This window comes from Geotrypetes seraphini, chromosome 2 (assembly GCF_902459505.1).
Source record: "Geotrypetes seraphini chromosome 2, aGeoSer1.1, whole genome shotgun sequence".
Taxonomy (NCBI): domain Eukaryota; kingdom Metazoa; phylum Chordata; class Amphibia; order Gymnophiona; family Dermophiidae; genus Geotrypetes; species Geotrypetes seraphini.
Genome location: NC_047085.1, coordinates 155,698,091 through 155,722,223, shown reverse-complemented (window position 1 = coordinate 155,722,223; position 24,133 = coordinate 155,698,091). Strand labels below are relative to the sequence as shown.

Below are 24,133 nucleotides of genomic sequence, written 5' to 3'. Positions count from 1 at the left end.
CCTGGACAGCAAAGGTGCACCAGAGTCTACAGTGGTGGCACCAGTCTGAGTCATCATCCAGAGGTCTCCCTCTCCGCTAGTCTTGGGTGAGCCTTTACAGCTTGGGGGGGGGGAGCTTGGTGAAAGTTATCATGTAAACAGTGTTGGTTGCCCTCATAAAGGACATGGTCCATTAACAGATGAGAGTTGAGAGACATTCAGTTGGCTCTGCCGTTCTTACAGGCAAGGCAGTCAGGATCTTCTCCAACAATGCCACAGCCATGGCATATGTCAACAGACGAGGAACCAAGTATGCTCCACTGAGGTGGAAGCCCAGTTATGGTTTCTCCAGGCAGAAGCCCATCTGCAGGCCATCATAGTAGCTCATATATCAGGAGTGGACAATGTCTAAGCTGACTGTCTCTGCCGCTGGACCTTAGATCCGGCATTGTGAAATGCTGGGAGTGGCCAGCTTTCGATCTCATGACTTCAGCATACAACTAGAAAGCCCCTCGCTTCTTCAATCGAAGATTCAAGCTAAGAAGCGATGGCATAGATGCTCTAGTACAACCATGACCAGTGACAAAGCTATTATATGTGTTTCCTCTATTCCCAATGATAAGCAGAGTACTTTGTAGGATCACAGTCTATCGAGGATTGGTAATCCTTGTGGCCCTGGATTGGTTGTGTTGTCCTTGGTATGTCGACCTAGTCCAGTCCAGTTGCAGTGGGACAGTTGTCTCAGACTAATGCTGCACCAGGATATTCTGTCCCTGGAGCCCATAGTCCTAGAGAATCTGGAACGCTTTTGGCTTGCAGCCTTAGCATGAACAGGATATTCAGATGTGGTTATCACAATTCTTCTGTAGAAGCCTATGCCAAAGTGTGGAAACTCTTTCAGCACTAGTGTAAGGAGAGTCAGCTTGTTAGAGAACCGACGAGATGAAATGCCACTCTGGATCTAATCCTAAATGGGCTAAGGGGACCTGCAAAGGAAGTGGAAGTGGTGGGACCGTTGGGAAACAGCGATCATAATATGATCAAGTTCAAGGTGGAAATAGGAATACTGAAAGGAAAGAGAACCATAGCGACAACTTTTAACTTCAAGAAGGGAAACTACGAAGCAATGAGAAGAATGGTAAAGAAGAAACTTAGGAACACTTCCAAAAAATGGCATACGGTAGAACATGCCTGGTCCTTTTTCAAGAATACAGTGAGCGAGGCGCAAAATCTGTATATCCCCAAATTCAGAAAAGGGTGCAACAAGAGTCGAACAAAAGACCCGGCGTGGATAACTAAAATAGTGAAGGAAGCGATAGGCAATAAGAAAAACTCATTCAGAAAATGGAAGAAGGACAAATCTGAGGGAAACTGGAAAGAACACAGAAAGTATCAAAAGGAATGTCATCGTGTGGTTCGAAAAGCCAAAAAAGAGTATGAAGAGAGGCTAGCCAGGGAAGCATGAAATTTCAAGCCGTTCTTTAGATATATTAAAGGGAAACAGCCGGCTAGGGAAAAGGTGGGACCACTGGACGACGGAGACCTGAAGGGAGCGGTGAAGGAAGAGAAAGAGGTCGCAGAAAGACTTAACATGTTCTTTTCATCGGTATTTACAAGCGAAGACACAACCAACATACCGGAACCTGAACAAATCTTTAAGGGAAATCAAGCACAAAAGTTAACATCCATGGAAGTGAGCCTTGATGAGGTGCGCAGGCAGATAGAAAAACTAAAAACTGACAAATCGCCGGGTCCGGATGGAATCCATCCAAGGGTTCTGAAGGAACTAAAGGAGGAAATAGCAGAACTACTGCAGCAAATTTGCAACCTATCTCTGAAAACAGGTGTGATTCCGGAGGATTGGAAGATAGCCAACGTAACGCCCATCTTTAAAAAGGGATCATGAGGGGACCCGGGAAACTGACCTCGGTTCCGGGGAAAATGGCGGAAGCACTGATAAAAGAAAACATCGATGAACATTTTGAAAGAAACGAACTTCTGAAAACCAGCCAACATGGTTTCTGCAGGGGAAGATCGTGCCTGACTAACTTACTGCACTTCTTCGAAGGAATTAACAAACAAATGGACAGAGGAGACCCCATAGACATCATATACCTAGATTTCCAGAAAGCCTTTGACAAGGTGCCTCATGAACGTCTACTCCGGAAACTGAAGAACCATGGGGTGGACGGAGACGTGCATAGATGGATCAGAAACTGGATAGAAGGTAGGAAACAGAGGGTAGGGGTGAAGGGCCACTACTCAGACTGGAGAAAGGTCACGAGTGGTGTTCCGCAGGGCTCGGTGCTCGAGCCACTGCTTTTTAACATATTCATAAATGATCTAGAAACAGGGACGAAATGTGAGATAATAAAATTTGCGGACGACACCAAACTATTCAGTAGAGCTCGGACAAAGGAGGACTGCGAAGAATTGCAAAGAGACTTGGACAAACTAGGGGAATGGGCAGAGAGATGGCAGATGAAATTCAATGTTGGGAAGTGTAAAGTATTGCATGTGGGAAGCAAAAACTCGAGGTATAATTATGCGATGGGAGGGAAGTTTTTGAATGAGAGTGCCCAAGAAAGGGACTTGGGGGTGATGGTAGACATGACAATGAAGCCGACAGCACAGTGCGCAGCTGCCGCTAAGAGAGCAAATAGAATGCTAGGTATAATCAAGAAAGGTATTAGTCCTTATGACAGAGGTAGAGAATTCCAAAGTTTGGGACCATATACTGAGAAAATTGACTCTGAAGTGTTCATGGTAAGAAGGGACTATCAATTTGTTTTGGTTTGTTCAACTAATGGCTCCTTTTACAAAGTTGCGCTAGCGTTTTTAGCGCACGCACTAGATTAGCACGCGCTAGCTGAAAAATTACCACCTGCTTAAAAGGATGCAGTAGCGGCTTGCGCGCATGGCAATTTAGCAAGCGTTAAGGCCCTAATGCACCTTTGTAAAAGGAGCCCTAAGTGCTCTTGTTGGGGTGCAGGGAATGTAGCACTACAATATAATATAACCCAAACCTTCTGCAAATTTCACATTAAACAGAGAAAGTATCTATATTCACTCGTCTGCAATAAGATCGGATTGCTGTGCACAAATAAAATTATAAATTAGACTGATCCTTTTGCATTGCTGAGTTGTTTATTTGTCCACAGATAATATAATCAGAAGAATATTCAATATTGTGAAGGTTACCTGGGTCCTTTTTTTGGCAACATTGGATAGTTTTACTGCATGGCTGAATTCCATCTCTAGAGAGCACATTGATATCTCCACTGTGCTGAGAATAGAACGGTGTATGTTGACCAGAGAAATAAAAAAGGTAAGCACGCTTACTGCAACCCTAATTGTGTGTGTAATCTTTTCTTTTTAATTGACCTTATCCTGCTAAATTTTCCAATGGGTACGTTGGCAGAAGCAGCTGATAAATTGCCAAGTTATCGATTTGACCCAGTTTCCCTGGCTGTCAGGCCCAGTAGGCTGTTCGTCCACTTAATGTGCTTAAAGTCTTCACTAGTAATATGGCCTACTAATCATTTCTATAGTACTACTAGATGTACACAGTGCTGTACACATTATACGCAGGTACTCACAATCTAGGGGGCTCACAATCTTAAGATTTTTGTACCTGGGGCAATGGAGGGTTAAGCAACTTGCCCAGGGTCACAAGGAGATTCGGTGGGAATTCACCCTAGTTTTCCATGATCACAGTCTGTGGCATTAACCATTAGGCTTCTCCTCCCCTCTAATTACTCTTATCAAATTACCCTCTATCCCCCAGGATTTTATATTTGGCACCCAGATTTGAGCAGCCAAATTTAGATGTCCTGCTGAGATTTGCTCATAACTTAATTGGCTATCAAGCTATTAACCATCAATATTTTGATGTTAACAACCAACTTTTTTTTAGTTTAATAATTTTTATTGACATTTAAAAAGGTCATACATAAATGAATCACAACAGTATAAGATAACATGAGTCAAATGTATGAGAAAAGAAAAGGTAGAAAAAAAAACCCCTAAAAAAACAAAACAATATAGCATTCATCAATAATGCTATCAAAGATACAACAAAAAGGACAGTATAGATGTATATCTTATTCAGCTGAATCATCATGGTTTATCAGGCATGTGACTATAAGATTTTAATGGCTCCCATATTTTATTAAATTTATGTAACCCATTTAATCTTTCTGCAGCAACACTATCATATTTGGCAGTTAGATAAACAATATTCCACCTGGTTATATATTCCACCCTTGAAGCATCCTTCCAGTGTTGTAAAATGATTTTGATGACCAAATTAAGTAAAATTCTTAGCAGTTTAGAATAGTTTTCAGATATTGGCTGTTTAAAGCCTAAATGGCCCAGTACTCTGACATATAATGTAAGTGAATCCATAATTTCTAGTAAAGTACAGATGATATCCCATATAAACACATATATGATCAAAGTAGTATTACAAATGAATTAATGTGTCAACCTCCCTTGAACATGACCAACATTTATTAGAGTTATCTCTTTTAATTTTAGATAATTTATATGGTATCCAGATGGCCTTGTGAAAAAGAAAAAATATAGATTGTTTGATTGCTGCCGATCTTAGTGTATTATGAATGGAAGTCCAGACTTGTTTCCAGCATTGCTCTGAAACATCCTTCTTAATGTCAGATTGCCATGTAGATTCCATTCCCTTAGGATGAGAGAACGCGTTAACCTGCAATATTGTATACCACTTAGAGGCATCCCCTTTTTTAGAAGCTATTACTGACATGAAGGACAGTAGGCTCGGGGTGGAAGAACAGAGTAGTTTACACTTCAAAAAAGCATCGAGGCAACACTGAAGTTGTATCCATATTTAAAATTGACTAGGCGGTAACTTGTAATCATATTGCAAATAATGAAAGGATAACCACTTATCATCTCTTTGTAAATGATAAATTGACCATATATGTGCTTGTTGCCATATTGGCCATTGCACCATCTTCCCTTGAATTTTAATCAGCTTGTTATTCCATATGGGTACATGTAGTGTGGTTTCCCATGGCGTAGTGTAGCATTTCTCAATCATCTTCACTGCATGCGACGTACTATTAAGAAGAACATCTTTATTAATTAACTTATTGTTTGATGAAAACAGAAGAAGGCGCAAGGGATAATTATCCAATAACATTAGTTGCACACATGGCCATTCAGATTGCACAGTATTTCCACTAGCATCAAACCAACTAGTAGATTGTTTAAGGATATGCGCTGTGTGATATTCCAAAAAGCTAGGAAAGTTAACTCCCCCAGATGACTTATTAGCTTATAGTTTTTTAATGGCAATATGTGATGGTTTGTTATTCCACAGAAACGAGGTTAGAATCTTTTCCAGCTTATGATAAACTTTGCTATTAAAATAGAATGGGAACATCTGAAGAGTATAATTAGTTTTGGGCATTATCAATATTTTAATGGTGTCTAACCTTCCCCACCAAGAAAGTCGCAACGGTGACCACCTTTTAGTCAAATCTTGCGTTGATTTAATCAGGGCTTCTTCATTCAATTGAACAGTTTCTTCAATGCTTGAACCAAATAGTATGCCAAGATATTCTAATTTAGAGGTTACCATATTGAACTTATGTCCCAGGATCTCAGTGTTAACTTCCGGACAGTTAAGAGGCATGATTTCAGTTTTGGTACAGATTAGCTTATTCTTGATGTTAACTGGCACCAAATTAGGATTTTCATGTGCTTACATGTTACCTATATCCCATGGCACGTAATGCAAAAGAAGGTGTGGCCTTGGGAAGGGCATAGGTGGTGATGAATATTCCAGAAAGTTACATGCAGTGTTAAAGAATAATGGGTCTCTGAACCCAACACGGGAGCCTGGATTTACAGCAGTCATACGAGTAAGTCTGGGTTTGGAAACCAGTGCTAAGTCTGTTCTGCTGTATAAAGTGTGCTCAGTCTTTATAGAAAGAGCCTTAGTGCAAAACTTTTCCAGCACCTATTTTTAAGCACATTTATAGAATTCTCCCCTATTTGAAGAGATCATCAAATTGTAACAGAAACAAAAACTTTCTATTGCTATATTCTTTCAGCCTAATTTATCCTTTATTTGTTCTCAGGGCAATGTTCCAACTCGTGAGAGCATCCACATGTATTATCAGAACCATATGATGAATCTCTCGAGGGAGTCGGGACTGGACAAGATTGATGAGGAAGCTGGTCCTGCTTCAGGTTTACAGAATGCTGATAGGATGGTGTCAAGTCAAAGAATGGATAGCTTGGATTCTGCAGCTTCTCATGACAGTATCTCAAGGTAGAATGTTTAACTTCAGTGAAATATAAAACTACCATTAATAAAAAGTATACCTTAGCGCCATCCCAGCTGGATTACAGGTTGATTTAGTTAAGCTTAGTCAGACATCCAGGTTTTGCAATTTGTTGCTATCTCTGAGAACATTTTCAGTTTTGAATGCATCAATTATGTTTGGAAGATATATTGATATATTACTACTTTTATCACTTATAATTTTGAAAGGGCTACCAGAATATGCAGCACTGTACAGGCATACATAAAAGAGACAGCCCCTGTTCCACAGAGCTGACAGTCTAATCAAGATTAACATATAAGACAACTAGGAAAATGCATTTAATATAAAGAAGTGGTTTAGATACAAATGCAACCTCAACAGCCACAGATTAGACATTCAGTTACTGGGAAAAACTGAATTGATTGATTTAAAATTTCCTTTTAAATCTTTTTTCACTGGACAAACATCCAATGGAAAACCAAATATACTGTAGATTTCATAATGATACTCATTGGCCTTTAAAGGAAGCAATTTTATAAACCTATTTTTCTTTGCATATAAAATGGTGATTTACATACCTAAAAAATTATTTTAAAATTTAGACACACCTAAAAGTACATTGCTTGTAAGTAGCGACATACATGTAGAGTACATGTGCTCAGAGTAAGAGCTTGCAGAGAGAAAAAACTTCCCCAACTCTAGGGAAGAAAAAGTCTCTGGCTAAAAATTGTTGGAGCTTTGGAGGACAGCACAACTGCTCTAGAGCTAAGTACTTGTGAGGTTTTGGGGGTTTGGTTATAGACTATGATGACCTCGTAGTATTTTTTAATTATCTTTATGTGCTGAGTGACCTTTACGAGCGAGTTGATAATACCCATTTTTCATCTGGTATTCTGTTTTGTCCTCCTCTTCTTGAGTATTTTTATATTTCACGAATGAACTTTTTTGCCTTCATTTTCTCTGTCATAAGTTTGGAGAACCATATCGGTTTCCTTTTTCTCTTGTTTTTATTTATTTTACTCACATAAAGGTTGGTAGCCATTTTTTAAAATATCTTTATTAGCTTAGCTCTCTGGAGGTGGGTTTTAACTTTATGTCACGGTAGCCATTTTTAATGCTCCTTTCAGCTTGGACAACAGTGTTTCCACTTCTCTTATGTCCTCCCATCCTATTAGCTCTTTCTTCACATACTCCTCCATTTTACTAAAGTCCTCGTTTGAAATCCAATACTTTGAATTTTATGTGGCCTTCCTTCACTTTAGTTGTTATATCAAACCAAATCATTTGATGATCACAACTGCCCATGTGGGCACACTGAGACATTAGAGACACTTTCCTCATTTGAGAGCACCAGATCCAGTATCACTTTTTTCCTCATCAGTTCCATCACCATTTGTCTGAGCAGAGCCCTTTGAAGGCATCCACTATCTCTCTACTTCTTTCCGATTCTGCAGACGGAACTTTCCAATCTACATCCAGCAAGTTAAAATCACACAGCAATAGCACCTCTCCTTTCTTTTCCAACTTTTGGATATCTGTGACAAAATCTTTATCAATTTACTGCGACTGAATCGGAGATCTGTAGACAACACCCATGTAAACAGAAATTCCATCTTCTCTTTTCAAAGTGATCCATATTGCTTTTTCCTTTCCCCAGGCCCCCTGCATTTCAGTCACTTGAATATTAGTCTTTACATAGAGAGCTACTCCTCCACCTTTCCTACCATCTCTGTCCTTCCTAAAAAGATTATAGCTGGTATGTTTGTGTCCCAACCAGGGAAATCACTGAACCATGTCTCTGTGATCGCTACAATATCCAAGTCTGCCTCTAACATCAGGGCTTGCAGATCATGATTTTTTTTTTTGTATATACTTTGAACATTTGTGGATTCAGTGCATCCATAAACATCCAGTGCTGATGATATGGAAGTGAAGTGCATACTAATGTAGATAGAGTGTACTCCTAATAAAATATGAGTGCTGATGCAGGCATTAATGCAAAAATTTAAGCTTACCTGTCCCGTTCTTGTTGTTAGCTCTTTGCATTAACAGATCTACATATCTGCTATAAGGTTTACAAGTGTTACTATGTTTTTATTTGTTTCTTTGTTTTGTTGTTATTGTTGTATGCTAATAGCTACATATCTATCTAGCATAATGTTTTTTGAAGACAATTATGGCCAAAACAAATAACAGACATTATCAACTCTGTTAACATGCAATAACAGGGTGACTATTTCATTTCATTTATTAAAATTTATAAACCACCTTATTCTAAGGTATTCTGGCATTACAAAATAAATAAACAGATCAAAAGGAGATGAGTCCAGATCTTAACCCATCAATATCAGTCCTGCATAAACAAATGAAGCTTCAAAAGACACTCAAACTGGGCCAAAAGAAATGCTAACATTTTCACACAGTTAATGCACTTAAATGTTTAGAACACTAGCATAAAAGTGTATGTGAGCACATGGTATCAGGTCAAAAGCGCGCCGGGACAAAGGCGCGCCCAGACAATTGAGCACAGCGCGCCACCATGCCGCTCTAAAGTACTGTTTTTAGCGCTCCGACGGGGGGCGTGGGGGGGGAACCCCCCCACTTTACTTAATAGACATCGCGCCGCGTTGTGGGGGGTTATAACCCCCCACATTTTACTGAAAACTGAACTTTTTCCCTGTTTTTAGGGAAAAAGTTCAGTTTACAGTAAAATGTGGAGGGTTACAACCCCCCAAATCCCCCATAACGCCGGCGCGATGTCTATTAAGTAAACTGGGGGGGTTCCCCAACAAAAACCCCTGTCGGAGCCCCTAAAAACTGTAATTTAGAGTGGTGCGGCGGCGCACGCTTTTGTCTTTCGCGCCGTTGTCTATGAACCGAGCACATACATGTGCAGAAGCCAACACACCATCCAAACGGTATTCTGAAAATACTTGCTTAACTTATGTAGTGCATATTCACAAGGAAGGCATATAAAGGAATAGTACATGAGATTAGAAACATAGAAACAGTATGGTAGATAAATGCCAGGTGGCTCATCCAGTCTGCCCATCTTCAGCATCCACTATCTCCTCCTCTCCCTAAGAGATCCCTCACACCTATCCCATGCTTTCTTGAATTCAGGCACAGTCTTTGTCTCTACCACCTCTACGGGGAGACTATCCCACACATCTGCCATCCTTTCTGTAAAAAAGTATTTCCTTAGATTACTCAAAAGCTTCTTAACTTCATCCTATGTCCTCTCATTCTGGAGCTTCCTTTCAAATGAAAGAGTCTTGCCTCATACGCATTTATGCCATGTAGGTATTTAAACATCTCTATCATATTGGGACAGACCGAAGATCCATCAAGCCTAGCATCCTGTTTCCAATAGTGGCCAACCCAGGTCCCAAAGTACCTAGCTAGATCCCAAGTAATAAACAGATTTTATGCTCCTTATCCTAGAAATAAACAGTGGATTGTCCCAAGCAATCTCAATAATGGCCTGTGGACTTTATCTTTTAGGAAATTATCCAAACCTTTTTTAAACCCTGCTAACTGATTTCACCTCATTCTCTGGCAATGAATTCCAGAGTTTAATTACACATTGTGTGAAGAAATATTTTCTCCAGTCTCTTTTAAACAACCTACTACTTAGTAGCTTCATTGCATGCCCCCTAGTCCTAGCATTTTTGGAAAGGGTAAATAATTGATTCACATCTACCATTTCCACTCCACTCAGTATTATATAGACCTCTATCATATCACCTCTGAGCCGTCTCTTCTCCAAACTGAAGGAGTTCTAGCCGCTTTAGCCTTTCATCATAGGGAAGATGACTTCCCTTTTATCATTTTTGTCGCCCTTGTCTGTACCTTTTCGAATTCCATTACATCTTTTTGGAGATACGGTGACCAGAATTGCACACATATTCAGGGTAGTGTCCTCATGTTCCAACTACTGGAGCTGCTGTCAAAACTCATTCCAACCTATCGAAACTATCTTGCCATTTGCGGGATACAGACTGTAAAGGTCTTTTCAGCCCTGCCCTCATGTTCCAAATGACTAGAGTTTCTGTCAAAGTCCTCCTCAGCCTATCCTAAACTGAATTGCACACAGACCGTGCAAGTCTGCCCAGTACCAGCCTTAGTTCTTCACTTTATACCATTCATTTTCTAATTAAAGATCCTCTGTGTTCATCTTACGCTTTTTTGAAATCCATCGCCATTTTCATCTCCATCGCTTTCGTTGGGTGTACACATCTGAGGCATTGAGCCAGTTAGGCTTGTGTTCAGTATTCAGTAAGATTACATTTAATTGGAAAAATTGGAGCAGATTAAATTACAGTTTTTGGTAGAATTATTTATGTCATCTATATAAAATGGAAAGAACATTAGCCACACAGAAAGGATATTTTAGTAAATTTCGAGATGTTTGGGGACCCTTAACAGATTATTGTAATGAGTAGTTAACATTTTCCCTTAATAATACAATTGAAATGATGGGATAGGGATGGGTGGGGGGAGGTTCTGATTCTTTATTAAATGTTTGGATTAATGGGAAAGATTATATTGTATAATATATGTGAATGCATATGATATGGGAGGGATAGGAGGGAGGGGGTTATAATTTCATTAATTTAAGTTGATTGTAATAGAATATCAAGTGATGTTTTTAAGTTCAAATGTTATTTCTTGATACACTTGTACGATGAAAAAATGAATAAAGATTTAAAAAGAAAGTAGGCTTCTACATTCCTATATAGAATAGGCTCCTACCAGGTGCCCTGTTATAAAATTGCCCTCTAAGGGCCAGATTCTATAAATGGCACCTAGATTGTAGGCACCTAGAAAAAATGGTGTCAATGACATTTATAGAATCGTGCTTAGTGGCACATAGATTTGAGTTAGGCATCACTAAGTGCCTACAGTATAGGTGTCTGTAAGGTAAGCCAGGATTTTTCTAGCCTACAATAAAAGTGCCTAGCGGCTCATAACTGAAACCACGTCTATACTCCACCCATAACCACGCCAGTTTTTCAATTAGGTGTTGCTAGGTACCTGGGTTTGGGTGTCACCAATCACATATGACACCTAACTGAAATTTGCATGAAACGTTAATTAATGTTTTAATCGTTTTTTATTTTAAGGTGTTTCCAATTAAAATGCCAATTAAGCTCAATTTTTAAAAATCCCACACAAAAATCAGTTAGGTGTCGCTAGGTGCCACTGATCTAAGTGCCTAATGGCTCCTTTCATAGGCTCCGTTTGTAGAATTTGGCCCTAAAAACCTAAATTACATGATGCAGAACATGTTCCAGTGTATGCACTAGCATTTGCACAGTTTCAGGGCAACTCTTCAGGGCAGTTTCCTGCTGAACCAAAACGTTCTCAGGTAGGGCTAGTCTCAGTACGCAGGTAGGGCTAGTCTCAGTTAGGGCGCTAGTCTTTGACCAGAGGGCCGCCGCGTGAGCGGACTGCTGGGCACAATGGACCCCGGATCTGACCAAGCAGCAGCAATTCTTATGTTCTCTATAGAGCAGTGTTTCTCAACTTATTCAAGCCAAGTACCCCTTAGGCCTAACAAATACCAACCGAGTACTCCTGCCCAAGCTCTGTCCCAGACCCGCCCAAGCTTTGCTCCATACCGCCCAAGCTCTGCTCCTGACTCCACCCCTATAATAATAGTACTAATTATAATGCAATTTCTTCCATCCATTTTTCATATACATATAATATAGTCTTATTAATACATAATGGTAGCCACAAAATTTTAAAACACAAAGCACATTCATTGTAAGCAGAGAAAATGTATCATGTATAGTTGAGGTTTTTTTTCAAAGAGGTCAAGGCAGATGACTTTAAAATATGCAATGTCACCTCAGTAACAAAATAGGCATAGTGCAAAATATAGACAGCAGATATAAATTCTCAAAACTGACACATTTTGAACATTAAATTGAAAATAAAATCATTTTTTCCTATCTTTGTTGTCTAGTGATTTCATGAGTCTCTGGTTACACTTCCTTCTGACTGTGCATCCAATATTTATTTCTTTCTGCCTCCTGTACGCTTCATCTCCTCTGGACCTCATTCCCTTCCCCAACCAATATCTTTCTCTGTCCCTCCATGAGTCCATATTTTCTTCCTCTCTCCTAATCTAATCTTCTATTTGTGTGTCGTACATACATATTCAGGCTCTAGGCGACATTCAGAGAGGGGTTGAAAGGGGATCAGGAGGAAGGACTAGAAGGGGCCTTGAAAGAGGGGGAGGGTAAGAGGGAGGCAAGAAAATCATAGTTGTCTAGGAGCTCATCTAGTGAAAGAGGTGGAAAGATTCATTTCTGAGAAGTCAAGTAGGTTCGTCTGTCAAAGAGGAAGGTGGCTGGCCCACAAGCCTTCCCTCTGATGTCAACTCTGATGTCAGAGAGGAGGTTTCTGGATCAGCTACTTACGTGCAGTGTGTGAATCACTGCTCGCGCCATCCCTGCGCAGAGTTCGCTGAGGGCGCAGGGAGCAAGTAACTGGGTCAGCTTCGGGGGGGGGATGCGGGCGGGTAGGGAGGGAGGGGTCCATAATCAAAAGACATAGGGCTAGATTCACTAAACAAACCGATCGTATACCGATCAGTTTGCGACCCCTTTGCGACCCGATTTCCCTCCTACCTGATTCACTAACTTGTGTACCGATCCAATTCCGATCCATGCATGCAAATGAGGGGAAAGAGCATGCAAAGTAGGCAGGGACTTGATTCCCTAAACTTTTTTCTTGAACACCGACTGGGCTGGCCGATTAACAAGAAGCAACTGCTGGGGACTAGTCACTCACGTCCTTTCTGACTGTTCTGCAAGCCCTGCAGCCCTGAAATAAATCTGCTCTCTGACTCCCCGACTCTCTCTCTGGCTCCCCGGCTCTCTTTCTCTGGCTCCCTGGCTCTCCTGCTCTCTGCCGCCCTTTCCTGAAGTATGAGCCTGTGGTTTTAACCTGCTTTAAATCCACGGGTTAAAACCACGGGCTCACTCTGCAGGGAAGGGTGACAGAGAGCAGGTGAGTTGGGGCCTGTATAAAAAATAAAAAAATAAAAAAACCAAACAGACAGCAAACACATGTGCAGACCATCTACAGGCAAAGTAGATGGTCTGCGCATGCGTCGGGATCGCCCCCATTGGACACAGATCAGTCACGATCGGGCAGGTTAATGAATCAGGCCCATAGACGTCCAAAAAAAATCCTAAATCAGCACTTGGATGTCCTGGCGATTAGGACATCCAAGTGCTGATAATTAAAACTGTTTTTCTATGTCTAGCGAGGTGTTCCAGCCTCTGTACATTCAGAGCACAAGATGGGCGTGGTGGAGGTATGTTATGGGAGGGCTTTGGGAAGTCTCAAGGGTGGGTTAGATATGGAGGTCTTGCTACGATAATCAAACATTTTGCAAGAGATCATGAACAGAACTTACATGTTTGGAGCTAGACTTGTTTTAGAAGGGTCTAAGTGCCACAAAGGTGCCCAAACTGACCAGATGACTACCGCATGCATCAAGGTACGACATCCCCACACTCCCCCAGTGTTCAGGGACCCTCTCATACCCACAAAGATCAGAATGCAAATGTATAGACCTGTCAAAGATCAGCACATGGTATAGGAAAGTCTAGTAGAGATCCACACAGGTGTCTTAAGTAGCCTGGTGGGTGGGCTAGTGCACTGTTTCTCAACTTCTTCAAGCCAAGTACCCCCTAAGCCTAACAAATACCAACCGAGTACCACGCCTCAGCTCTGCCCCAGACTCCACCTCCATAATAATAGTACTAATTGTAATGCAATTTCTTCCATCCATTCTTCACATACACATAATATAATTTTATTAATACATAATGATAACCACAAAATTAAAAAAACACAAAGCACACTGTACGCAGTGGGAGGGGGGATTTCAAAGAGGTCAAGGCAGATGACTTTAAAATATTCAATGTCACCTTTGTAACAATATAGAAAAATAGACAAATATAGTGCAAAATATAGATAGATGTAAATTCTCTGATTCTCTGATTGCACTTCCTTCTGACTGTGCATCCAATATTTCTTTCTTTCTGCCTCCTGCATACATCCTCTCCTTTGGACCTCATTCCCTTCTCCAACCAATATGTCTCTCTGTCCCTCCATGAGTCCAACTTTTCTTCCTCTCTCCTCCACTCCTGTTGGCAACGTCTCCCTCTCTCTCACTGTTCATCTGTCCTGAGAGATCCAAGCATCTTTCCCACCCCCTCTACTGCCACATCCAACATTTCTCCCTCTCTCAACCTCCAGATAATGTGCAGCATTTTTCACCACTGCCCACTAGCCCCATGCCCATTTCTCTTTCTATCACCCCTCTCCAACATCATGCCACATCTCTCCCTCTATCACTATGTCCAACATTACTCCCCTTTGCATCCCTTTCAATCTGTCCCTCTCCACCATATCCAGCATTTCTCCCTCTCATCCTTCTATTACCCATGGTCAGTATATTAAAAATTAATAAAACTTGAAACTTGAAACCCATACATTTATACCTCACTCCTCTCTCTCTCTATGCCCAATTTTCCTTTCTTCCTTTCACCATGTGCACCATCTCTCACTCACACGCTCATACCCAACAATTCTCCCTTTTTCTCCATCCTATGTCCCAAGTTAGTACCCCCTTCCTCCCTTCCGTGTCCCATGTTCATGCCCCCTCCCTTCATTCTTTATTGAGTTCATGCCCCCTCCCCCTCCCTGCCTTCCAGCCTTTGTCCCAAAATTAAGTTGTAAGCTGGGGTTCCCTACCTGCCTGCTGAAGCTGCTGCAGAAGATCCCTCCCTCCCTGCCTGCCTTCATACCCAGTTACTTGTTGGAACCATACTCGGTCCCTCCACCACCAGTGAACTCCTTGCAGGGACGATGTGAGCAGCTATTCACATGCTGCACATGGCTGGCCCACAAGCATTCCCTCTGACGTCAACTCTGACATCGGAGAGGAAATTTCTGAGTGAGCTACTTATGTGCAGCATGTGAGTTACTACATGCACCTTCCCTGCATGGAGTTCACTGGGGGTGGAGGGAACGTGTGCGGCTCCAACAAATAACTGGGTCAGTTTCGGGATGAGGGGTGTGTGGGCGGGCGAGCAGGCAAGCAGGGAGGAAGATATCCCCCTGCAGTGGCTTCAGCGGGGGGGGGGGGGGGGGGGGCAGGCGAGCAGGCAGGGATCCTGGCAACAGCAGCTTCCACTGACAGGCAGGGAATAGCAGCAGCCAGGCTGTGTACCCCAATAAAGCAACCTGCGTACCCACATGTTGAGGAACACTGGGCTAGTAAACCATAGAGAGGAGTAGCAAGTCCCATGCGCTCAGCAAAAAAAAACCCAAACCCTACTTTAAAGCCATATAGGTGCCACCTGCAGTCTTAAGGTGTATTAGGGTTGTAGACAGGTGGGTATAGTGAGGTTTGCGGGTCTCACCACACCCTATAAAGTAGTTCTAGTTAGATGTTTATTTGGCACCCTTTATGTGAAGTTCATAGTAGTGCCCTCTAAGGTGCTCCACTACTCTGTTGCCATGTCTAGGTAGCCAGTCCATTACAGGACTGGCCCCTTCCATATCCAAATGGTCTTGTTCTGGGCATTTGGGACATGGAAAGCAGCACCTCTTCCCTGCTCCCCCTATCCAGCATCACTCCTTACCTGCTTCCTCTGTCCCACTTTCCTGATCCCCCTGTCTGTCAGCACTCCTTACCTGCTCCTTCTGTCTAACAGCACTCCTTAACTGCTCTCTCTGTCCCTCTTTCCTGCTCCCCATGTCCCAGCATTCCTTACCTGCTCCTTCTGTCTAACAGCACTCCTTACCTGCTCCTTTCCCTCTTCCTTGCTCCCCCTGTCCAGCAGCATCTCTTCCCTGCTCCCCCTGTCCAGCAGCACTCCTTAGCTGCTCCCTCTATCCCTCTTTCCTGCTCCCCCTGTCCAGAAGCACTCCTTACCTACTCCTTCTGTCTAACAGCACTCCTTACCTGCTCCTGTCCCTCTTCCCTGCACCCCTGTCCAGCAGCACTCCTTAGCTGCTCCCTCTATCCCTCTTTCCTGCTCCCCCTGTCCAGAAGCACTCCTTACCTACTCCTTCTGTCTAACAGCACTCCTTACCTGCTCCTGTCCCTCTTCCCTGCTCCCCCTGTCCAGCAGCACCTCTTCCCTGCTCCCCCTGTCCAGCAGCACTCCTTACCTGCTCCCTCCATCCCTCTTTCCTGCTCCCTCTGTCCAGCAGCAACTCTTCTCTGCTCTCCCTATCCAACAGCACTCCTTACCTACTCCCTCTGTCCCTCTTTCCTGCTCCCTCTGTCCATCAGCACTCCTTATCTGATCCTTCTGACTAACAGCACTCCTTACCTGCTCCTGTCCCTCTTCCCTGCACCCCTGTCCAGCAGCACTCCTTAGCTGCTCCCTCTATCCCTCTTTCCAGCTCCCCCTGTCCGTCAGCACTCCTTACCTGCTCCTTCTGTCTAACAGCACTCCTTACCTGCTCCTGTTATTCTTCCCTGCTCCCCCTGTCCAGCAGCACCTCTTCTCTGCTCCCCCTGTCCAGCAGCACTCCTTACCTGCTCCCTCTATCCCTCTTTCCTGCTCCCCTGTCCAGCAGCACCTCTTCTCTGCTCGCCCTGTCCAACAGCACTCCTTACCTGCTCCCTCTGTCCTTCTTTCCTGCTCACCCTGTCCAGCAGCACCTCTTCTCTGCTCACCCTGTCCAACAGCACTCCTTACCGGCTCCCCCTGTCCCTCTTTCCAGCTCCCCCTGTCCGTCAGCACTCCTTGCCTGCTCCTTCTGTCTAACAGCACTCCTTACCTGTTCCTGTCCCTCTTCCCTGCTTCCCATGTCCAGTAGCACCACTTCCCTGCTCCCCCTGTCCAGCAGCACTCCTTACCTGCTCCCTCTATCCCTCTTTCCTGCTCCCGCTGTCCAGCAGCACCTCTTCTCTGCTCGCCCTGTCCAACAGCACTCCTTACCTGCTCCCTCTGTCCCTCTTTCCACCTCCCCCTGTCCAGCAGCACCTCTTCCATGCTCCCCTTGTCCAGCAGCACTCATTAGCTGCTCCCTCTATCCCTCTTTCCTGCTCCCCCTGTCCGTCAGCACTCCTTACCTGCTCCTTCTGTCTAACAGCACTCCTTACCTGCTCCTGTCCCTCTTCTCTGCACCACCTGTCCAGCAGCACCTCTTCTCTGCTCCCCTGTCCAGCAGCACTCCTTACCTGCTCCCTTTATCCCTCTTTCCTCCTCCCCCTGTCCAGCAGCACCTCTTCTCTGCTCGCCCTGTCAAACAGCACTCCTTACCTGCTCCCTCTGACCCTCTTTCCTGCTCCCCCTGTCCAGCAGCACTCCTTAGCTGCTCCCTCTATCCCTAATTCCTGCTCCCCCTGTCCAGAAGCACTCCTTACATGCTCCTCCTGTCTAACAGCACTCCTTACCTGTTCCTGTCCCTCTTCCCTGCTCCCCCTATCCAGCAGCACTCCTTACCTGCTCCCTCTATCCCTCTTCCCTGCTCCCCCTGTCCAGCAGCACCTTTTCTGTGCTCCCCCTGTCCAGCAGCACTCCTTACCTGCTCCCTCTGTCCCTCTTTCCAGCTCCCCCTGTCCAGCAGCACCTCTTCTCTGCTCGCCCTGTCCAACTCACTCCTTACCTGCTCACTCTGTCCCTCATTCCTGATCACCCTGTCCAGCAGCACCTCTTCTCTGCTCACCCTGTTCAACAGCACTCCTTACCTGCTCCCTCTGTCCCTCTTTCCAGCTCCCCCTGTCCGTCAGCACTCCTTACCTGCTCCTTCTGTCTAACAGCACTCCTTACCTGTTCCTGTCCCTCTTCCCTGCTTCCCATGTCCAGCAGCACCTCTTCCCTGCTCCCCCTAACCAGCAGCACTCCTTACCTGCTCCCTCTATCCCTCTTTCCTGCTCCCGCTGTCCAGCAGCACCTCTTCTCTGCTCGCCCTGTCCAACAGCACTCCTTACCTGCTCCCTCTGTCCCTCTTTCCACCTCCCCCTGTCCGTCAGCACTCCTTTCCTACTCCCTCTGTCCCTCTTTCCTGCTCCCCCTGTCCAGCAGCACCTCTTCTCTGTTCGCCCTGTCCAACAGCACTCCTTACCTGCTCGCTATGTCCCTCTTTCCAGCTCTCCCTGTCCGTCAGCACTCCTTGCCTGCTCCTTCTGTCTAACAGCACTCCTTACCTGCTCCTGTCCCTCTTCCTTGCTCCCCATGTCCAGCAGCACCTCTTCCCTGCTCCCCTTGTCCAGCAGCACTCATTAGCTGCTCCCTCTATCCCTCTTTCCTGCTCCCCCTGTCCGTCAGCACTCCTTACCTGCTCCTTCTGTCTAACAGCACTCCTTACCTGCTCCTGTCTCTCTTCTCTGCTCCCCCTGTCCAGCAGCACCTCTTCTCTGCTCCCCCTGTCCAGCAGCACTCCTTACCTGCTCCCTCTATCCCTCTTTCCTCCTCCTCCTGTCCAGCAGCACCTCTTCTCTGCTCGCCCTGTCAAACAGCACTGCTTACCTGCTCCCTCTGTCCCTCTTTCCTGCTCCCCCTGTCCAGCAGCACTCCTTAGCTGCTCCCTCTATCCCTATTTCCTGTTCCCCCTGTACAGAAGCATTCCTTACATTCTCCTCCTGTCTAACAGCACTCCTTACCTGTTACTGTCCCTCTTCCCTGCTCCCCCTGTCCAGCAGCATCTCTTCTCTGCTCCCCCTGTCCAGCAGCATTCCTTACCTGCTCCCTCTGTCCCTCTTTCCTGATCCCCCTGTCCAGCAGCACCTCTTCTCTGCTCCCCTGTCCAGCATCACTCCTAACCTGCTCCCTCTGTCCCTCTTTCCTGCTCCCCCTATCCAGCAGCACCCCTTCACTGCTCTCCCTGTCCAGCAGCACTTCTTCCCTTCTCCCCCTGTCCAGCAGCACTCCTTACCTGCTCCCTCTGTCCCTCTTTCCTTCTCCCCCTGTCCATCAGTACTCCTTACCTGCTCCTTCTCTCTAACAGCACCCCTTACCTGCTCCTGTCCCTCTTCCCTGCTCCCCCTGTCCAGCAGCACCTCTTCCCTGCTCCCCCTGTCCAGCAGCACTTCTTACCTGCTCCCTGTAACCCTCTTTCCTGCTCCCCCTGTCGATCAGCACTTCTTCTCTGCTTGCCCTGTCCAACAGCACTCCTTACCTGCCCCCTCTGTCCCCCTTTCCGGCTCCCCCTGTCCCAGCACTCATTACCTGGTCCTTGTGTCTAACAGCACTCCTTACCTGCTCCTTTCCCTATTCCCTGCTCCCTCTGTCCAGCAGCACCTCTTCCCAGCACCCCCTGTCCAGAAGCATTCCTTAGCTGCTCCCTCTATCCCTATTTCCTGCTCCCCCTGTCTAGCAGCACCTCTTCCATGCTCCCCCTGTCCAGCAGCACTCCTTAGCTGTTCCCTCTCTCCCTATTTCCTACTCACCCTGTCCAGAAGCACTCCTTAGCTGCTCCCTCTATCCCTATTTCCTACTCACCCTGTCCAGAAGCACTCCTTAAATGCTCCTCCTGTCTAACAGCACTCCTTACCTGTTCCTGTCCCTCTTCCCTGCTCCCTCTGTCCAGCAGCACCTCTTCCCTGCTCCCCCTGTCCAGCATCACTCCTTACCTGCTCCCTCTATACCTCTTTCCTGCTCCCTCTGTCTAGCAGCACCTCTTCTCTGCTCGCCCTGTCCAACAGCACTCCTTACCTGCTCCCTCTGTCCCTCTTTCCAGCTCCCCCTGTCCGTCAGCACTCCTTGCCTGCTCCTTCTGTCTAACAGCACTCCTTACCTGCTCCTGTCCCTCTTCCCTGCTCCCCATGTCCAGCAGCACCTCTTCTCTGCTCCCCCTGTCCAACAGCACTCCTTACCTGCTCCCTCTGTCCCTCTTTCCTGTTCCCCCTGTCCAGCAGCACTTCTTCTCTGCTCACCCTGTCCAACAGCACTCCTTACCTGCTCCCTCTGTCCCTCTTTCCAGCTCCTCCTGTCCGTCAGCACTTCTTCCCTGCTCCTTCTGTCTAACAGAACTCCTTACCTGCTCCTGTCCCTCCTTCCTGCTCCACATGTCCAGCAGCACCTCTTCCATGCTCCCCCTGTCCAGCAGCACTCCTTAGCTGCTCCCTCTATCCCTATATCCTGCTCACCCTGTCCAGAAGCACTCCGTACATGCTCCTCCTGTCTAACAGCAATCCTTACCTGTTCCTGTCCCTCTTCCCTGCTCCCCCTGTCCAGCAACACCTCTTCCCTGCTCCCCTTGACCAGCAGCACTCCTTACCTGCTCCCTCTATCCCTCTTTCCTGCTCCCTCTGTTCAGCAGCACCTCTTCTCTACTCGACCTGTCCAGCACTCCTTACCTGCTCCCTCTGTCCCTCTTTCCAGCTCCCCCTGTCTGTCAGAACTCCTTGCCTGCTCCTTCTGTCTAACAGCACTCCTTACCTGCTCCTGTCCCTCTTTCCAGCTCCCCCTGTCCGTCAGCACTCCTTACCTACTCCCTCTGTACCTCTTTCCTGCTCCCCCTGTCCAGCAGCACCTCTTCTCTGCTCGCCCTGTCCAACAGCACTCCTTACTTGCTCCCTCTGTCCCTCTTTCCAGCTCCCCCTGTCCCAACATTCCTTACCTGTTCCTTCTGTCTAACAGCACTCCTTACCTGCTCCTTTCCCTCTTCCTTGCTCCCCCTGTCCAGCAGCACCTCTTCCCTGCTCCCCCTGTACAGCAGCACTCCTTAGCTGCTCCCTCTATCCCTCTTTCCTGATCCCCCTGTCCAGAAGCACTCCTTACCTACTCCTTCTGTCTAACAGCACTACTTACCTGCTCCTGCCCCTCTTCCCTGCTCCCCCTGTCCAGCAGCACCTCTTCCCTGCTCCCCCTGTCCAGCAGCACTCCTTAGCTGCTCCCTCTATCCCTCTTTCCTGCTCCCCTTGTCCATCAGCACTCCTTACCTGCTCCTTCTGACTAACAGCACTCCTTACCTGCTCCTGTCCCTCTTCCCTGCACCCCTGTCCAGCAGCACTCCTTAGCTGCTCCCTCTATCCCTCTTTCCACCTCCCCCTGTCTGTCAGCACTCCTTACCTACTCCCTCTCTCCCTCTTTCCTGCTCCCCCTGTCCAGCAGCACCTCTTCTCTGCTCGCCCTATCCAACAGCACTCCTTACCTGCTCCCTCTGTCCCTCTTTCCACCTCCCCCTGTCCATCAGCACTCCTTACCTACTCCCTCTGTCCCTCTTTCCTGCTCTCCCTGTCCAGCAGCACCTCTTCTCTGCTCGCCCTGTCCGTCAGCACTCCTTGCCTGCTCCTTTTGTCTAACAGCACTCCGTACCTGCTCCTGTCCCTCTTCCCTGCTCCCCATGTCCAGCAGCACCTCTTCCCTGCTCCCCCTGTCCAGCAGCACTCCTTAGCTGCTCCCTCTATCCCTCTTTCCGGCTCCCCCTATCTGTCAGCACTCCTAACCTGCTCCTTTTGTCTAACAGCACTCCTTACCTGCTCCTGTCCCTTTTCCCTGCTCACCCTGTCCAGCAGCACCTCTTCCATGCTCCCCTTGACCACAGCACTCATTAGCTGCTCCCTCTATCCCTCTTTCCTGCTCCCCCTGTCCGTCAGCACTCCTTACCTGCTCCTTCAGTCTAACAGCACTCCTTACCTGCTCCTGTCTCTCTTCTCTGCTCCACCTGTCCAGCAGCACCTCTTCTCTGCTCCCCCTGTCCAGCAGCCCTCCTTACCTGCTCCCTCTATCCCTCTTTCCTGCTCCCCCTGTCCAGCAGCACTCCTTAGCTACTCCCTCTATCCCTATTTCCTGCTCCCCCTGTCCAGAAGCACTCCTTACATGCTCCTCCTGTCTAACAGCACTCCTTACCTGTTCCTGTCCCTCTTCCCTGCTCCCCCTGTCCAGCAGCACCTCTTCCCTGCTCCCCCTATCCAGCAGCACTCCTTACCTGCTCCTTCTATCCCTCTTTCATGCTGCCTCTGTACAGCAGCACCTCTTCTCTGCTCGACCTGTCCAGCACCCCTTACCTGCTCCCTCTGTCCCTCTTTCCTGCTCCCACTGTTCAGCAGCACCTCTTCTCTGCTTCCCTGTCCAGCATCACTCCTTACCTGCTCCCTCTGTCCCTCTTTCCTGCTCCCCCTGTCCAGCAGCACCCCTTCACTGCTTCCACTGTCCAGCAGCACTTCTTCCCTTCTCCCCCTGCCCAGCAGCACTCCTTACCTGCTCCCTCTGTCCCTCTTTCCTGCTCCCCCTGTCCAGCAGCACCTCTTCCCTGCTCCTTTCCCTCTTCCCTGCTCCCCCTGTCCAGCAACACTCCTTAGCTGCTCCCTCTATCCCTCTTCCCTGCTCACCCTGTTCCGCAGCAATCCTTACCTGCTCCCTCTATCCCTTTTTCCGGCTCCCCCTGTCCAGCATCACCTCTTCCATGCTCCCCCTGTCCCGCAGCACTCATTACCTGTTCCCTCTATCCCTCATTCCTGCTCCCTCTGTCCGTCAGCACTCCTTACCTGCTCCTTCTGTCTAACAACACTCCTTACCTGCTCCTGTCCCTCTTCCCTGCTCCCCCTGTCCCGCAGCACTCCTTACCTGCTACCTCTATCCCTCTTTCCGGCTCCCCCTGTCCAGCAGCACCTCTTCCCTGCTCCCCCTGTCCCGCAGCACTCCTTACCTGCTCCCTCTATCCCTCTTTCTTGCTCACTCTGTCCGTCAGCACTCCTTACCTACCCCTTCTGTCTGACAGCACTCCTTACCTGCTCCTGTCCCTCTTCCCTGCTCCCCCTGTCCAACAGCATTCCATACTTGCTCCCCCTGTCCAGCAGCACTCCTTACCTGCTCCCTCTATCCCTCTTTCTTGCTCACTCTGTCCGTCAGCACTCCTTACCTACCCCTTCTGTCTGACAGCACTCCTTACCTGCTCCTGTCCCTCTTCCCTGCTCCCCCTGTCCAACAGCATTCCATACTTGCTCCCTCTGTCAAGCAGCACTCCTTAGCTGCTCCCTCTATCCCTCTTCCCTGCTCCCCCTGTACAGCAGCACTCGTTACCTGCTCCCTCTATCCCTCTTTCCTGCTCCCTCTGTCCGTCAGCACTCCTTACCTGCTCCATCTGTCTAACAGCACTCCTTACCTGCTCCTGTCCCTCTTCCCTGCTCCCCCTGTCCAGCAGCACCTGTTCCCTGCACCCCCTGTCCACAAGCACTCCTTACCTGCTCCTTCTGTCTAGCAGCACTCCTTACCTGCTCCCTCTATCCCTCCTTCCTGCTCCCCCTATACGTCAGCACTCCTTACCCGCTCCTTCTGTCTAACAGCACTCCTTACTGTCCAGCAGCACTCCTTAGCTGCTCACTCTATTCCTCTTTCCTGCTTCCCCTGTCCAGAAGCACTCCTTACCTGCTTCTTCTGTCTAACAGCACTCCTTACCTGCTCCTGTCCCTCCTCCCTGCTCCCCCTGTCCAGCAGCACCTCTTCCCTGCTCCTTTCCCTCTTTCCTGCTCCCCCTGTCCAGCAGCACTCCTTAGCTGCTCCCTCTATCCCTCTTCCCTGCTTCCCCTATCCCGTAGCACTCCTTACCTGCTCCCTCTATCCCTCTTTCCGGCTCCCCCTGTCCAGCATCACCTCTTCCCTGCTCCCCCTGTCCAGCATCATTCCTTACCTGCTCCCTCTATCCCCCTGTCCAACAGCACCTCTTCTCTGCTCGCCCTCTCCAACAGCACTCCTTACCTGCTACTGTCCCTCTTCCCTGCTCCCCTTGTCCAGCAGCACCTGTTCCCTGCTACCCCTGCCAGCAGCACTCCTTAGCTGCTCCCTCTATCCCTCTTTCCTGCTGCCCCTGTCCAGAAGTACACCTTACCTGGTCCTTCTGTCTAACAGCAC

The 24,133-nt window shown here is 47.1% G+C and overlaps 1 protein-coding gene across 5 annotated transcripts in view; it reads left to right on the top strand.

The window, feature by feature from the left end:
* PIEZO2 (piezo type mechanosensitive ion channel component 2) overlaps positions 1-24,133 on the top strand; it is a 760,979-nt gene that overhangs the window by 658,050 nt on the left and 78,796 nt on the right. For all 5 annotated transcript variants that reach the window (XM_033934096.1, XM_033934094.1, XM_033934095.1 and 2 more), the window contains 2 exons: positions 3,141-3,307; positions 6,102-6,295. In XM_033934096.1, coding sequence (XP_033789987.1) covers positions 3,141-3,307; positions 6,102-6,295 — 361 coding nt within the window. The remainder of the gene's footprint in view (positions 1-3,140; positions 3,308-6,101; positions 6,296-24,133) is intronic.